Source organism: Dufourea novaeangliae, unplaced genomic scaffold (assembly GCF_001272555.1).
Source record: "Dufourea novaeangliae isolate 0120121106 unplaced genomic scaffold, ASM127255v1 scaffold10, whole genome shotgun sequence".
NCBI lineage: Eukaryota > Metazoa > Arthropoda > Insecta > Hymenoptera > Halictidae > Dufourea > Dufourea novaeangliae.
Window position 1 is genome coordinate 1 of NW_015373881.1, and position 18,523 is coordinate 18,523.

Genomic DNA, 18,523 nt, shown 5'->3' on the forward strand with positions numbered 1-18,523 from the left:
TATGTCATTGATTATTGCAAAATAATAAATGGATATGTTATTGATTATTGCAAAGTAATGAATGGGTTATTGATTATTGGAAAGTAATGAATAGGTTATAATTTTGAATAACTGTAAAGAAAGAAATGGACATGATTCTGTGTAAATATATGGATATAATTTTGAATAATTGTAAAGAAAGAAAGGGACATGATTCTGTGTATTATAGAATAGTATACAAATAGCATTTTGAGTATTGCAAAATAATATATGGATATGTTATTGATTATTGCAATATAATGAATAGGTTATAATTTTGAATAACTGTAAAGAAAGAAAGGGACATGATTCTGTGTATTATAGAATAGTATACACATAGCATTTTGAGTATTGCAAAATAATATATGGATGTCATTGATTATTGCGAAATAATAAATGGATATGTCATTGATTATTGCAAAATAATATATGGATATGTCATTGATTATTGCAAAGTAATAAATGGATATGTTATTAATTATTGCAAAGTAATGCATAGGTTATAATTTTGAATAACTGTAAAGAAAGAAAGGGACATGATTCTGTGCATTATAAAGTTATGTACACATATCATTTTGAGTATTGCAAAATAATAGATGGATATGTCACTGGTTATTTCAATATAATTTATGGATATGTTGTTGATTATTGCATAATAATATATGGATATAATTTTGAATAATTGTAAAGAAAGAAAGGGACATGATTCTGTGTATTATAGAATAGTATACAAATAGCATTTTGAGTATTGCAAAATAATATATGGATATGTTATTGATTATTGCAATATAATGAATAGGTTATAATTTTGAATAACCATAAAGAAAGAAAGGAACATGATTCTGTATATTATAGAATAGTATACACATAACATTTTGAGTATTGCAAAATAATATATGGATGTCATTGATTATTGCAAAATAATAAATGGATATGTCATTGATTATTGCAAAATAATAAATGGATATGTCATTGATTATTGCAAAATAATATATGGATATGTTATTGATTATTGCAAAATAATATATGGATATGTTATTGATTATTGCAAAGTAATGAATAGGTTATAATTTTGAATAACTGTAAAGAAAGAAATGGACATGATTCTGTGTATTATAGAATAGTATACACATAGCATTTTGAGTATTGCAAAATAATATATGGATATGTCATTGATTATTGCAAAATAATAAATGGATATGTTATTGATTATTGCAAAGTAATGCATAGGTTATAATTTTGAATAACTGTAAAGAAAGAAAGGGACATGATTCTGTGTATTATAGAATAGTATACACATAGCATTTTGAGTATTGCAAAATCATACATGGATGTAGCTCTGAGTACTGCAAAATCATATATGGATATGTCGCTGGTTATTTCAATATAATTTATGGATATGTTGTTGATTATTGCATAATAATATATGCATATAATTTTGAATAATTGTAAAGAAAGAAAGGGACATGATTCTGTGTATTATAGAATAGTATACAAATAGCATTTTGAGTATTGCAAAATAATAAATGGATATGTTATTGATTATTGCAATATAATGAATAGGTTATAATTTTGAATAGCTGTAAAGAAAGAAAGGAACATGATTCTGTATATTATAGAATAGTATACACATAACATTTGGAGTATTGCAAAATAATATATGGATGTCATTGATTATTGCTAAATAATAAATGGATATGTCATTGATTATTGCAAAATAATATATGGATATGTCATTGATTATTGCAAAATAATAAATGGATATGTCATTGATTATTGCAAAATAATAAATGGATATGTCATTGATTATTGCAAAATAATAAATGGATATGTCATTGATTATTGCAAAATAATAAATGGATATGTCATTGATTATTGCAAAATAATAAATGGATATGTCATTGATTATTGCAAAATAATAAATGGATATGTCATTGATTATTGCAAAATAATAAATGGATATGTCATTGATTATTGCAAAATAATAAATGGATATGTCATTGATTATTGCAAAATAATAAATGGATATGTCATTGATTATTGCAAAATAATAAATGGATATGTCATTGATTATTGCAAAATAATAAATGGATATGTCATTGATTATTGCAAAATAATAAATGGATATGTCATTGATTATTGCAAAATAATAAATGGATATGTCATTGATTATTGCAAAATAATAAATGGATATGTCATTGATTATTGCAAAATAATAAATGGATATGTCATTGATTATTGCAAAATAATAAATGGATATGTCATTGATTATTGCAAAATAATAAATGGATATGTCATTGATTATTGCAAAATAATAAATGGTTGTGTCATTGATTATTGCAAAATAATATATGGATATGTCATTGATTATTGCAAAATAATAATTGGATATGTTATTGATTATTGCAAAGTAATGCATAGGTTATAATTTTGAATAACTGTAAAGAAAGAAAGGGACATGATTCTGTGTATTATAGAATAGTATACACATAGCATTTTGAGTATTGCAAAATCATACATGGATGTAGCTCTGAGTACTGCAAAATCATATATGGATATGTCGCTGGTTATTTCAATATAATTTATGGATATGTTGTTGATTATTGCATAATAATATATGCATATAATTTTGAATAATTGTAAAGAAAGAAAGGGACATGATTCTGTGTATTATAGAATAGTATACAAATAGCATTATATATAATACTATACAATAGCATCTGATGGAATCTTCTACTAACATTTTTATATTTATGTATTGCAATACTTACAATAACGGTAACATCTAATTGTAAGAATCATTTCGGGTTTTTGTTTCAAGCGGAACAGAGTGAAAACAGGGAGAGAGAAGGAGTGTCGCTCTCGAGAAAGGTCCAAACGTACTTAGTTGAAGAAGGAAAGCGTGTTCTGTCGAGACAGGTATAAGAAGATACAAAGAAACATATTATTTCAATTATATTTCGAAAACGGCGAGCGCGCGGTCCTTAGTCTCCAATCAAGGGATTTCCGATGACCAGTAATATGTTGAGTGTGTTTCAGGTACGTGCCACCATAAACTGTCCGCGAGGTACCAAATACCTGGTGCCAAATGCACACGGTATATACGAAGCGTTTTACTTTACCAGCCTTTGAAGCACGCTCTCGCCTAATCCATTACAACTTACAACGTAAAAAAAGACGCTCCTTCATGATTAAAATTGCACAGATAAAACTTTTTTAAAATTAGTCCAAGTGACTTGAGTTCTTTTGTGAAGTTAGGAACATTAGTTTACAAAATGACGTGTAAAAAAATATTTGAAGAAGTTAGCCTTCATTAGGTTAAATTGGTGTTGCAATACAAACGGACAGAAAAGCCTCAGAGGCTTTGCGTTTCAACAGCTGACCACCACATACGTCAAATCCAACCGAAGTACTTTTCCGCCATAAAACTCCGTCGGCCAGTTTTCACTTACAAGGAGGGTGCAAGCCCTTGGTTTCACCATCATGCCTACCCGAACATTAATTATTATGATAAAGGAAGGAAAATTATATATGTATGCCGGGCGTATAAAAATTATGTTTTAAAGAGTTATAAGGCTACTTTTTCTGTTTAAATTTTACTTTATTGTGAAGAAAATGTAACATTAATTATTATTGCTATAAACAATTTCGCGGGAGAGAAAGACGCTTTTTTTAGTACATTTTCACCGATCCAGATGTGTATTCACCCTAATTGATATGATAAATTACATTTTTATACTCTATGCAGTTGTTTTTTGTCACTCGCGTACAAAATGATATGTAAAAGTATTTCATTTATTTATAGCTTAATTCCTTATTTAGTTTTAATTCCAATTAAATACAGAATAGAAGAAACGGTTTTTTTTCTTCATTAATATGATTACATTATATAGTAATGAAAACCTATGTGTATAAATATATATATTCATACTACTTTTATAACACATATTCAGGCAAACGGGACACATATTCTTACTAGCGTTCGCGCGGTAGGCGCTATCGCCGTGTTTTTCGTCTTCACAAATATTTACGCGGTTGCGAATACGCGCCAGGTCGTTAAAATTGAATAAGTACTATATGCTGTTATGAGACGCATTTTGCGCCGTGCCCTTTCCGACCCGAAATTCGACTCGGGTACGGAAGAACCGAGAACCGGACCGCCCCCCCCCCCGCAACTCATCGCTCGCGCGAAATAACATTCGAGCGCTCCTGGAGGATTCGTAGGGAAATGCTACCGGTAGAATTTAAACTAATCACGTGGTAATCTCGCGCCGAGTTCCCGCTCGCGATTACAGGGCCGTGGCGATCGGGGTCGATACAAGACGGAGGACGCGGTATCGCCCGTACCGACCGACTCTGCTCCAGGAACCGCCCCGGAACCCGTCGAGCAGCCGCTCGACCGGATAAGGGTCCTATCCCAGGGGGATAGGACAGGAGGAAAAGGGCCCTCCCTCGCATCGAGCACAGGTTTCGAGAGGCTCTTGGTCGGCCGAGGGGGCAATGTAAAACCACCCACCGGACAAGGATCGGCGACCCGGACGTCTCCCTCCGAAGAAGGACCCCACGATGGAGTAAGCAGGGGGCAGGGGACCTGTGAGGAGTAGCAGCAACCACGTAGGAGGGTGAAGAGTGGGCTCCTCACACAGGGGAAGGAATCTCCGTGGCCAGGGGATCCTTCCTTGGCGTGTCGTCCCTAAGCCGAAGGAGCATGGCTCCGCAGAAGTCAAAGGGGGTACGCGGGCCAATAGAACCGCCTAGTGGGGGGCCCACTAGGTCCTCGCGTAGCGTAACGAGCCCCGAAATTGTCACTTGAGTGGCCCTTATCATAGCGTATAGTCGGTATCCAGCGTACCAAGGACACCCCGGAAAGTAGTAAGACAGTGAGGAGGATTACCGTCTAACTGTAAGTGAGCTCTTTCATCTGACCTCTGTAGGGCAATCTAGATCTCGTCCGTCCCGATTATGTCGCGATAGAAAATCTAGTGTCGCATCTCGCTAACGAGCGCGGGAGAACCACGGGGGTTCATCGGGAATCAGAATATCGAGATTTCCGGGCAGCTTTCCTCCAGGATTCCCAATCAACGCGCCAGTCACTCAAGTCACTGTACCAAAATCTGTAATCGGCCGTAGCGTAATACCGTCCGACCGCGCCTATGTAAATTTCGTATGGAACATCTCGAGCGGTCGTAGACCGCGAAATAGCAAAATATCGTGTATCTTACCGGAATCCGGTGATATCGAAGGCGCGGGCCGCGACGATAGTCGACCGTCGAGCCGTTTCTTCTTTTGTTAAACTATCGAAACACCTGTTGTAACGCGGTCTCGAGAGAGACCACTTTCTTCACAAAATTAATGAAAAATATTCATTCTCTATATATGTATTATTTTGTAAAAATTGTAAACATCATTGAAATCGTATTGTAAATAAATATTTTCAAGAAATATAAACAATATTTAATTGCCAAAACCCGCTAGGTTGTGCTCTGTTTACGGCAGTAAATCTGCTGTTACGTTCTACAACAGAGTTACTCTGTTTCTGCTGCGAATCTGACGTTACGTTCTCCAGCAGAGTTACTGTGTTCATGCTATGAATCTGACGGCATATACAGTCAGAATGCAGCGACAGATGTATAGGATTCTGAGGTTCTGCTTGACCGACTATGACACTAGATGCCGTGCATCTGACGTCAGTTTGCTCATAGGGTATATATGTATTATTGCATAAAATGTAAATATGTATTATTTAGCAGTGCAATATTTATATATACTTATTTCTTATTATAAGCGATAAAATAGGAGAAATATAAACGCCAATAATACACAAAAGTTAATATTTCATAAGCATATATTATTAATATTTGTTAACATATACATTTAGTTTTGTGATTTAATGTTAAATAATCATTTAAGTACTTAAATATAGATTGAAGCTGCATTTAGATAAAGTGTAATCGATTTAATCTGTAATAAAATAAGTTGCGCAGTTCAACTGCACTTGTGAGGTGAAGCTGTCGTCAGAATATTAGCAGCTCTCTCCAATATCTGACGTCGTATCATGACACCAGGCCTGTTATATTACTGCTGCTAGTTTATAGTCAATACTGCTGTAGTAGACCCTCTAGCATATTTGCAGCAAATCTGCACATCAGATCTACAGCAGAATCTAGTAATATATGTTTAGAACAGGACTGGCTGCCTGGGAGTTTGCTTGTGAGCGTATTGAAAGTGGCGTAAGAGAAAGGCTTCCTACCAATTGGTATTTGGAATTACTGAAATGTATGCGAAAGTAACATTCGATTTAATATTTATTTCACTACCTGGAATAAATTTACCAAGTGGTAGGAGACCTTTTCCCTACGTTAGTTTTTCCCCTAGTGGAAGCCGAGTTTGCTCGTGAGTGTACTTAATGCCACCACACAGCCGTAGAAGAATCCCCCACCAACAGCCCCATTAGAAAGAGAAGTCTGTTACTCCATATATTATTCTCTCACTTACTGCCAACCTTATCCCTACCATAAGCCACGCAGTCTATGTTCTCTACCAATCAGAAACGATCACGAATCACTCGTGATTTACAAGTAGCAGTTCACCATGCAGTTCAGGACATCTCTAGTAATGTACGTGTATATTAAATATATATACAGCGAGTCCCAAAATAGCTTCGACTTCCGGAAATGAGGAGATCCTAGGTTGATTTGAAATAACTGTTTCCTAAGCAAAAATGTTCTCAGAGGCTTTGTTAACGAGATATTAACGAAAAACCCTGACCAATCAGAGTGCGAGTCTGCCGGTCGAGTCCCGCGGTAGAGTTGGCTACCAATCGCAGTGCGTAGCCAACGCTACCGCGGGAACTCGGCCGGCAGACTCGCGCTTTGATTGGTCGGGGATTTTCGTTAATATCTCGTTAACAAAGCCTCTGAGAACTTTTTCGCTAAGAAAAAAGTCGTTTCAAATCACTCCAGGAATCACCCCTTTCAAGGACTTACACCTGTTTTGGGACACCCTGTATATACTATGGTTTTTAAAGATGACTATAACTGATAGAAATTACATACTAAATGTAAAAAAGTATAAAATATCATTCAAATAATTTTCATGTCATGTATCTTTTTTATTTAGATTTAAAAATTTTTTTAATTCTTTTAAAAAGACTGACCTGCCTAACGGAATTGACAATTTCCTGCAGTGCATGTCACTGAATAATTTTACTTCATGGCGAATCACCATTCATAACAATATCGAATTCTTGTCTACAAATTTTTAAGAGTACCTGGAGAGCATTTTGTGTGTGTCCGATTAGTAGATAAGTAGCAGACGTTAATAATGAATACTTCTTTGGATTCGACGTTTCGTTAAGTCAATTGCATATTTGAACAAATCAGTGAGATGAGATGTCGACGATTCATGTTACTTTGATTGCTGACAATACGTGTAACGGTCAATAACATCCGATTAATTTTTTATTAATAAATGTTGGACAGGATGGCTAGCAGAGAAACGTCAATTAATTCAAAAAATTCGGATGACCATAGCGTTGAAGTTCGTAAATTACCAATACAATATTCACAGTTTTTAAAGTTATTGGAGTACCACTTAACATTTGGTCTTTGAATACAGATTATAAATTACTGTTTTATTCTAGACACTAGCAGAAGTTTTCCGATGTTTTATTTGCATGGAAAAGCTTAGGGATGCACATCTTTGTCCCCATTGCAGTAAATTATGCTGTTACACTTGCATCAGAAGATGGCTCACAGAGCAGCGTTCTCAGTGTCCTCATTGCAGAGCTTCATTACATCTACATGAATTGGTAAATTGCAGATGGGTAGAAGAAGTAACACAGCAGCTTGACACACTTCAAGCTGTTGGTATATCAAATTCAAGGCACGATGATGCTAATAGAGATAGGTATTGTACCCATAAATGAGACATATGTTGTTAAGTTCTATAATGTACTGTAGATCTAAGAGCATGCAACAATCTTGATATATGTATGAAAGATCTACATAACCAATAAATTTAATGGTATTATATTTTAACCATTAACTGTGAATCACTTTCAAAAGTAGATTAAAGGTGATAATTTTGAAAATGACCAAAAAACACGTTTTAGGTTTAAATTGTATTATAAAACTTGGCATTATCATTGGTAGTTTATTTTTGTACTAGTCACTTGTGTTTGTATCAACACTTTTCTATTTATTTGCAGGTGTACTGTACATCATGAAAAGCTGTCTGTTTACTGTTGGACTTGTCGTAGATGTATTTGTCATCAGTGTGCTCTATGGGGTGGTACTCATTCAGGGCATGCTTTCAAACCTCTAGAGGAGGTTTATGAACAGCATGTTACACAAATAAAAGCAGAAGTGGGACAGTTGAAACGAAGATTGATGGAGCTAATAAGTCTTGTTCAAGAAGTGGTAAGTTTCATATATACTGTACTAATTTTTTGTGATTTATACTTACATAAATGAACTAAAGGACTTTGACATTCTACTACTAGAAATTTAAGGACCATCGAAAATCAGCCATATGTTTTACATAAAAATACAAATTGTACCACTTAAAGTAGCTTCACAAAGGGCATTATACTCTCTGTTATAAATATTATATTATATTTACTTTTTAAATAGGAACGTAATGTTGAATCTGTAAGGGCTGCAAAAGATGAGAGAGTCAGGGAGATCAGGAATGCAGTGGAACTAATGATAGCACGTCTAGATTCTCAATTGAAAGCTAAATTGTTAACTTTAATGGGCCAGAAAAACTCCTTGACTTTAGAAACAGAACAACTGGAGGCTCTGTTGCAAGAGGTGGAACACCAATTGCACACATGTACTCGATCTGAGCTTATTATTAAAAGTGCAGATTTGTCACGAATGATACATCAAGTAAGGAAAAAACCAATGACAAGTTTTGTGACTGCTCCTGTTCCTGCAGATTTTCATAGGTAAACCAATCATTACTTCTACTTTAATTTATTCTTTTTATTACCAAAATAGTGATCATCCATTTATTATTTCAGTGAAATTGTACCAGGATATGATAGTGCAACTTTTGCAATGCAAAATTTTACTCAACTTCAATTAAAAGCAGATCCTGTGTATTCTGCACCATTGCATGTAAATGGATTGTGCTGGAGATTAAAGGTATATCCTGATGGAAATGGAGTTGTTCGCGGAAATTATTTGTCCGTTTTTCTGGAATTAAGTGCCGGTTTACCAGAAACATCTAAGTATGTATAACGAATAGTTATGTTTTTTAAAATTATTTTTAGTGTCATTTCGACTACATTTTTTCTAGGTATGAATATAGAGTTGAAATGATACACCAAGGATCCCGCGACATAAGTAAAAATATAGTTCGAGAATTCGCTTCTGACTTTGAAATCGGTGAATGTTGGGGTTACAATAGATTTTTCAGATTAGATTTACTTGCAACTGAAGGGTACTTAAATACAGAATTGGACACTTTGATACTACGGTAAGGCCGATGTACTTTCTACACATGTGATATTCTATAGGTTGGTTATTTAAGTGGTTACTGATATTATAATAAAAAAATGAATATCAGGTTTCAGGTACGGCCACCGACGTTCTATCAGCGCTGTAGAGATCAGCAGTGGTATATCAGTCAGTTAGTTACAGTACAAAATCAATATGCTACACAAATTAATGAATTGAAAGAGGTAACGTTTTAATTTTAAAATTCCAGTTGGAAGCACAGAAATAACTAAAAAAATTGTTCACAGAGATTGGCAATAGAAATCTCTCGAAATGCTATAGCAGCGACAAGAGTGTCAAGCGGAGTTGCATTATGCGGACCAACATCAAATGTAACACCTCTGGTAATGCAACAACAGTCACAAGCTGCTGGAGATCCATTACTGAATTCCAGTTCTCCTCGTTCCATTGAAACGTATCAAAATGGCACATTAGCAAGGTAAATCAAATTAGTTTTGTTGATTTTGTGGACGAATACTGCCAAATAAGCGAAATTTGAAGCATATTTCCTCAAATGATCGTCTACAAAAGAGGTATTTAATTTTAAAAGAGGGTAGTATACTTTATAGGCATTTATTGTAATAGAACAGGACAGAATGCACTACTTGGGGGAAATTATAGTTCTGCCATGTCGAGTGATCAATTGATGCCTATGTGTGAGTTAGGAGAACTTTCGAACATACGTTCACTTGGATCCTCTTCAACATTGTCCTCTATCTCGTCAAAGACGAGTCTAAAACAACATGGAGTGAAACCAGAATCGCCCAATCTGCATGGTACAAACGATGGTTCTGCTGGAGACTGCCAGACCAATAGTATTCATTCTCCATCGCCATCTTATTCTTCACCGACAATTCTTAATCAGCAACCACTGAATCTGTTGTCTAGCAGCAGCAGTAGTGATAGCGGAGTGAGTCATTTTAAATTATATGCTGAGAAGCTAAAATAATTACATTCTTTTAAACATTATTTACATTAATTATCTATACTTGTTTCAGGAATTAAGCGAACACGATATATATTTGGACGAATGTGAACATAATGAACCACATTTAATGCTTTTAGATGATAATTCAAATGACGAAAACGACGTGGATGATGAAACCATGTCAGGTATGAGTTCAGTTCTTTTTCTTAAATATGTGAGTTTTATTGTAGGTTTTGTTCCGTTTGATAACTGGTTTACCGCATATGAATTTTTATACAAAAGGAAAAATGTAATTAAATTAGGTACGAGTTCCAACAGGGGTTCTCTGGATGTACAAAGGTATAAGCAGCGGGACTACAAGTTAAATAAAGGTGTTGAAAATGAAAAACCCACGAATGAGAAACCAGACGAAGATTATATGAAAGAGAATCCTACTTCCCATACTCCAGATCACTTTCAAGCAATCTCATAAGAGATCTTCTGTCATTTTTCGAATTAATCTCCGTCTACCTCTTACGTTTGGTTTTATAACAGAGAATAAATATTCCCGTACATGTGCTATAGTAACTGAAATTACTGAAAAATGTTAATCAAGAAATTTCTATTAGTCATTTAATTAATTTTCAATTGATTGTTTGAACATAATGTACAGTCCACGGTACAGTGAAAGCTGTAGCTACATAGTAACGTTCTTTATTGTAATAACCTTTAATAATAGTACTTGTAATGTTCACAGGAGAGAATGATGTAGAAGTTGCAGAATCGTTAACCCCGTGGATTCAGAACAAACAACGTACAAAGCAGCAGAACAATCGGGATAGTACAGGGGATACTTGCAGGTAGTTTAAGATGCACAAATTAAAGTCATTGAAAAAATTTGTTATTTTATTTCGTTATTTTATAGATTGCGAGGCAATGATAGTTTAGAAGACGAAATAATGTTGCTACATCTGTTTGAAATGCAAGATAGAAACTCCGCCTGGACTTCTTTGTGTTTCAATCAACACGTGGATGACACAAGTGACTCTAGAACATCTTTAACCAGTTTACATCATAGTTCTAGCCCTTTACATTGTAACACTACACTGCCAACTCATGGATCGTCTTCATTTTCGCATAAGCATCATGAAGTCGATTCAGCCTATAACGAACAATTTTCCGATAAACGTTCCACTTGTACATCTCATCTGTGTCAGCCTCAGATGATGTATAACGGTAGACTGAAACTGGGTCAAGTGTCCAACATTTGTCAGCAAGAACTTTCCGGGTTAATAGCATGTGGTAGTCAGACGAGGTCTGAACCTGCAACTCGTTCGAACTCTATTGATTGCGATAAGGACCTTCCAAACATATCTGTAGTTAATAAAATTAACCACGAGGTGGAAACATCCAGATCGGACTTGATAGTGCCAAATGGTAAATGACATTCAGAAGAGTACCTTCTTATTTATCATTTATTGTACTGGGTGTTTTATAACATATAAGGCTTACTTGGGCGGTAGATAGGTAGTTCAAAAACACAATGAACAAGTTTCATATAATCATGTAATTAAGTTAACCTTGTATCTGAATGGTTTTGTAACTTTTAATGGTAGAGTTTGCTAATGTACAAAATTCGACTATATAGACAGCTTGTACACAATGTTTAAGTACATCTGTTTTTAAAGAAATTTTTGAAAGATTTAGAAATTCTAAAAACATTGCAAATAGGTTACGTACCTATGTAAACTTTCCTCACTTTTTTTGCGTTCTCTGTTCATTGCTAAAGTGGGTTCCACATGTTATAAAACAGCCTCTGTAAATCTGTACAATAACATGAAATTTATAAATATTCAGTAGTACTGGACAGCAATAAAATCGTGTCGAAGCATCTACTGTCGCGACGGCAATCTTCACCGTCATCGTCTGCCAACGTTAGCGTGATAGGTAGTGAGAATAGTAAAGTATTCGAATTCGAACAATTGTTGGAGACCATTCAGTTGTATCCAATATCTCAGAAAGACACTGCCAGTTGTTTCAATAAGTTAAGGTACAAGTTTCTCCTAAATTATATATTGGAGGAAAAGGAAAAGTTTCGAGTCTAACGGTGTAAATTTGTTGTATCAATTGCTTACAGAAGAAATATTTCATCCGAGGGGAAAAGTAATGGTTGCACCACTGGCAGAATCAAATCTCCCTCGCTTTCGTTAGGTCATGATGCAGTATCGTCGTCAACTAGTAATGCAACAACTGATGCTATACCGAGCCCTAACAATTATAGCTGGGCTCCTGCATTGTATCAACACAAACACAGTATGTACAGAGACATTAGAAATAGAAAATTTATTACGTTACAAAACCACTTAAACGATATTTTTCGAAAAATTTCAGATCAGAAGAATGTTTTGGACGCAACTCTGCAAGCATCTTCTAGCGATGCTTCCAATAAATCTACATCTGAAAAGTAAGCAGATCTTAACCGTATATTACGTACAGTTCAGTACTACAAATTCATAGTAATTCGAAGTAATTCGATGATTGTTATAATATGTGTATAATATTAAAATTTTATGGTTACAGGTCGTTAGAAGAAACCAATCCTTCGGGTTCTTCGTGAAGTTATGTCTGTAATACTTAATCTTACAAATGTACTGTGATTTTTGTTCACCTAAACTTTTAATTATTGTTACTAGAAGTGATAAAAAAAGTGAGAGCATTGAGATTAGAAAACTGATATTTAAATATAATAACATGGTAAGTGTAATAACTAATGTTTCATAGTCAGTACAGGGTACTATGCAACTATATAATGCAGAATACATTCTGTTTGTGTTATTTGATAAATAATATGGATTACTGTTCTTTTCAGCTTGAGAAGCATAAACAAGAAGAATATGACTTAAATATCATTCCATATTAGATAGTGTGATTTACATTATTTATCATTATTTATTATTCGTGCATACATAGTTACATTTTCAGACAAATTCAAGGTCTTTAGTTAGACTGCAATATTAATACATTGTATAATATCTAAATACTCAATATGTTTACTTTGTTTTTTTTCGGATGGTTATGGTATTGCAGGTATTATCAAAACAAATTTTGTACTATTTATATGTGATTGCTTGTGAATATGTATAAGTCGAGCACAGCCCACGACAATGAAATAAAATAAAAAGCACAATTGAGTACACACTTTTTTTTATGTATTAAAATCTTCAATTTTAAACCACTTCAAGTCAAATTGCATAAATGATTAAAATACTTAAATCATTATATCTGTATGTATTACATTATGAACTCCTCACCTTTTATCACTTACTAATTATACTTATATACATTTATATCACATATAATGTTTAAAATACACCTTAGAAGTTGGGTGTTTACTGTCTCTGAATATTTATATATATAATAGTATCATAAGTTTTTTACACAATGAGCGTTATTTCTAAGTAGTAGTGGTATGAGTTTCCATTTTTAAGGACTTATAAGTTAAAACCCATAAATTTTCGACAATACATATATACAAAGAGTGACAACCCAAGATGGGCTATACAAATAGTACTATCATACAAATTTGATCTTCATTTATTGAATCATCATACGACTAATTTTTAATCTAGTAATGAAGAATGAAAATACAATTTTTGAGATCTTAGTTCCTTCTTTTTTTTAAATGTATTAAAACTCCTCAAAGACGAGTAGCGTAGATTCGATGAATTATGAAGAAACACATAAATATTTATTAATTCTTTTTGGTCTTTTTTTTTTATAAAAAAATATTACTATATTATTCAGTATGATTCATGCGATATGAAAAGGAATACTTGTTACATTAATATTATTTTGTATTTCAGCTAGAAAAGGAAACTATTAAGTGGTATTGTATGTTGTGCTACTTTGCGTGTATATAGCTAATAATTCATTACGAGCTTCCTCATCTTCTGGGTATTCTCTTGCTTTTTCCTCATTCGGTAAATAATGAGTACCGTTAAATTTGTAGAAGTATCTACCGATAGCCTGATGATTTATCCATTCTGGATATGGGGCCAGTATCAAATTTTCTAAGAAAAACAAATTCAGAGGCTATATTTAGTTGTTTTATAAACTGAGTAAAGTCAGTAATACCTTGAGCTGCATAATGGCACGATCCATCATCTACAAATATGTTATAAAACGGTTGTTCTGCGCCTTTGTCTAATTCATGTACACCCATTTCATTCATCCATTCTGTCGACGCCTTGCAGGTTGCATCCCATCCTGTTATTACACATAAAAAACCGTAGATTTTATGTTGCATGATTAGTCCTACTGCATACTGTACAGCGGGCACTCTACTCTTTGGCTCTATTTCCCCCTGGAAATGTATAAAAACATTGTTGTTTAATAGTGTTTATTAATAATGATAAAAAAATCACCACATTGCGATACATACTTCGGGCGAAACCTCTTTTTGACAATCCTGAAGCGCTTGGGAAATAATACTTGCCTGCCTGCACACTGATAATTTTGGATCCTTAAACATTGTAATGTAAGTTTTATTTCAGTACAAAAATACTTTACTTAAATGTAATATCTTGCATAATACAATTAATTAGTTTTTAAAAAGTCTGGTGCTCAGAATCGTACATGTATTGATTTATTTCGTAGGTATAAGCCCATTATAGGAAAACCCGCATTGATTAATATTATGTTATGCAATGTGTAATATGTAATGTCAGTGTCATGAAATACCTGCTCCATATTTTTCAGTATCTCTACCAGTTCTGTTAAATCCATATTCTGTACTATATATATGCGACCCAATTGCACAATTGGATCCGCATCATTAGGTTGTACCATATGCCGAAGTTCAAGAGTAGAACACAGTCTTGAGGTTCTGCCATTCAGATGGGTATGTTGTCTGACAGCTACTTCTAAGTTATTTGCCATTCTCCTTACGACCTGTTAAAAATTATAAGACTGTTAAATATTAAAAGACTAACATAATGACAATCAGTATAAAATCGATACATACTTCCACGGCAGTTGCTGCCTTCTGAACATTATACTTTTCTATCGGACACTTTGACACACCACCGATTCTAGGGCAATTTTTTTTAGTCAAAAATTGACCGCTATTGAAGACGTCAATATAAAAATTTTCTGCAGTCTCCGAATCAAGTCCGCTAAAATACGATATATGAACGTATTATATGACGCAAACCTAAGTTAATAGTTCCTATTAGCCTGCGAATGTTTATGTATATTTCCATATTCAGTAATTATTTTTAAAAAATTAATATAGAAGAAAAATTTATTTTACCAATTAAAACATTTATTGCGTTCGAAAAAAATTAAAATTTATGTTCACCTATGTAAAAGTTACAATTTCACACATTTGCACATGCTGTAAATGCATAAAATTTGCAGCCTATGATAATTACATTAATAGTACGATACAGCATACGTAATTGTTTAAAACATTAGACCCTATTTTATAAAAAATTCCTCACTAAATTAAATAAATTTTTGTTTAATTTCAGTGTTTATAAATTAGTGTGTAAATATCTATGTTTGTACAAACAATCACTGTCTAGTGAATACAAATATTTTGAATTGAAAATAAGTGGAGATACCGAAATATATGTATCAATGCAAAACGTACTATGTTTCCTTCCATCGTAATAGAAAGTGAGATGGAAAACTGACTGGTTCACAGCGTATACCAAGCCTACGAGCAACACTTTCAAACACTACTGCCAGAGTTATAGGAATTCCTCGTCTGCGTTCCAGAACCTGAACCAATAAATAATCCATTTATATAGAACTAACGTTTACTTGAAAAGTATAATAAACTTCATGGTCTGAATTTCTAACTTACACGATCTATAAACGAATTTTCTGATGAATAATACATTTCATTATTTCCATAAAATCCTAACTTTTGGAACAATACTTTGCACAATGCATCTGTCACTTGTTTTGTTTCCCGTATGCTCCAGTGATTGTCATCGATAATATTATTTTTCCAAAATATAAACTGCTCTGCGGATGTTGAAAATATGGAGTGAGCTGGGTATTCTTCTCTGAGTAGTGCTTTAGTTTGTTCAGCGATGTTATCTAACAATAGTGATATATACGAATATGTCACATGTCTTTCTGGTTGACCCCATTGTGCTACAATGGTTGCACCACGTTCTAAAGTCTGTTCTTTTGATGGTAGAGATATAAACTTCTGCCACTCTTCCTTCAAATGGCTTTGCTTTATGTATCGAATGACTTTGATGACATAATATCTATGTGTCAAATTGCTGGTTCTAAAAAGGAATAATGTAAATAAAGTTATGAATTATTATTTCATTAATAATAGATTCCCTAGGTATTTCCTAATAGTAGATCTCCTTAGATACAGTATCTAAGGTCCACTTAGATAAAATATGTACACACCCTTGACAAACATGCAACTATTTTTATAACTAAAGTATCAATATATTTATACTTACATAGCAGGGATTTTGATCAAACTAATAAGTTCATCCACCAGAAAATAATATGCAAAGGGATGAGCACCATGCTCTAAACGAAAAAGGGGATCAAACTCTTTAAATACAGTGTTTGGTAATTCTTGTTTCTTGTAGTGTTTATTAGACATTAAGGACAGTTGATAAAGCAATCTCATTCGGATGTTTAAACTGATCTTAGCTTCTTCTTTCCAGTTTACTGGAAGGCCTTCTGGGTTTTTCTTCATTTGATATACTTCTTTCAACATTGGCCATCTAAGATATCAAAAATAAAGAAATTCGACGTTTGTTTCATACATGTTTACAAGAATCATTTAAAGGGCTAACAAAAATAAGAGTGTGTGTAGTAACGAATTTTTGTATATACGACCGAAGCTTTCACGTATCGAGTGTATAAAAAGAAGTCAATACAGGCACTAAAATAACAATCTGCGTTTCTCACAATCAGCACTAACTTGACGTCACGAAAAATTTCCCATTTAATCAGAGAGTTAGTCAGAATCTGGCGATACGCTATTAGCACTAAATCGTATCAAAATCAACGATGCATATAATAATTCGATTTTTTATTTCGCAACGGGATCACGGAACTTCCGTCAGTTATTAATCGTACCTTTGAAAAAATTTTGTTCTCCAGAGTTTATTGTTGTTGTTAACAATTCTATGCAAGTTCCTGCATGTAGATCCGAGATTAATCACATCGAAAAAGCCGAGTCGTTTGTCTTCCAAAATACACACGACTATTTCACTAGGCAACGAGTTCATTGCGTCATTTGCCATTCTTTGTGTTTTACTACAGCCAATATAATCTGACTGCAAACGATGAGTAGAAAAAACTGATTAAATAGTTGCAATGTGTAGCCGCGACGAGAAACAAACACATCCCCGACATGCATCTGCCATTGCACTGAGGCACACTAATGTCAGCAGTTGCTGTGTGAGAGATCAGAAATTGACGCTTTCAAGATACTTCTGATACGGCAATGCGGGGAAAAACATACCCATACTACGGTTTCTAAATAAGACTGAGTAGGGATCACAGCAATTAGTCCTGTCAGTGTTTGCTTATAGAAAACAGCACATAATAGGCATTGGGTGCGTGCATGTGTGTGTTTATAATAAGGCAGATCTCATGGTAATGCAGTGATAACCTACAAATATAATAAGATCAATAAGACTATATATGTCGGAGACGGACACAGACGAAATATAAGAGTACATAGACATTTCATCTAATGTATTTTTTCAGCCCAGTTTTCTGGGGCGATGTCGCCCCCTTCACGGGGCCAAATAGCCCCAAAACCGCATAATAGTGGGCGCCAAATGTTAACGTATCTTAACGATTTATATCACCGACTAGGTATAGAATAGACCTATCATCCAATGCTTTCCTCTGTCTCGCGTTCATAGGGCTACGTAACCCTGTTACCATTTTAGTGTCAATCCCGACGTTACCGATAAAGCATGAATTCTGAGTATTATTAGCACAAATGAAGTGTTATATATTCCATTCATATTACGTGTATCTATATGATTTCACGAGAATAAAAATATCCGATGCTTCAGTTTAAGGTTAAGGGATAAAT

At 34.0% G+C, this 18,523-nt stretch overlaps 2 protein-coding genes across 2 annotated transcripts; one reads left to right on the plus strand and one right to left on the minus strand.

Moving 5' to 3' along the window:
* The first annotated feature begins 7,429 nt into the window (after window positions 1–7,429).
* LOC107194449 (E3 ubiquitin-protein ligase TRIM37-like) lies at window positions 7,430–13,045 on the plus strand. Its single transcript, XM_015584114.1, has 16 exons — window positions 7,430–7,557; window positions 7,661–7,926; window positions 8,228–8,438; window positions 8,652–8,968; window positions 9,044–9,253; window positions 9,322–9,501; window positions 9,592–9,706; window positions 9,770–9,960; window positions 10,107–10,431; window positions 10,520–10,634; window positions 11,186–11,288; window positions 11,354–11,865; window positions 12,286–12,478; window positions 12,566–12,741; window positions 12,820–12,892; window positions 13,009–13,045. The coding sequence occupies exons 1-16, from the start codon at window positions 7,489–7,491 to the stop codon at window positions 13,043–13,045; spliced, it is 3,093 nt and encodes a 1,030-aa protein (XP_015439600.1). The 5' UTR covers window positions 7,430–7,488.
* A 1,262-nt stretch (window positions 13,046–14,307) lies between these two features.
* LOC107194930 (F-box only protein 21-like) lies at window positions 14,308–17,826 on the minus strand. The gene is made up of 9 exons (XM_015584679.1): window positions 17,551–17,826; window positions 16,920–17,192; window positions 16,298–16,733; window positions 16,082–16,212; window positions 15,452–15,602; window positions 15,169–15,378; window positions 14,870–14,950; window positions 14,563–14,791; window positions 14,308–14,498 (listed from the first exon to the last, which is right to left on the minus strand). Exons 1-9 carry the CDS (start codon window positions 17,715–17,717, stop codon window positions 14,308–14,310), a joined length of 1,869 nt encoding a protein of 622 aa, XP_015440165.1. The 5' UTR covers window positions 17,718–17,826.
* Between the last annotated feature and the right edge of the window lie 697 nt (window positions 17,827–18,523).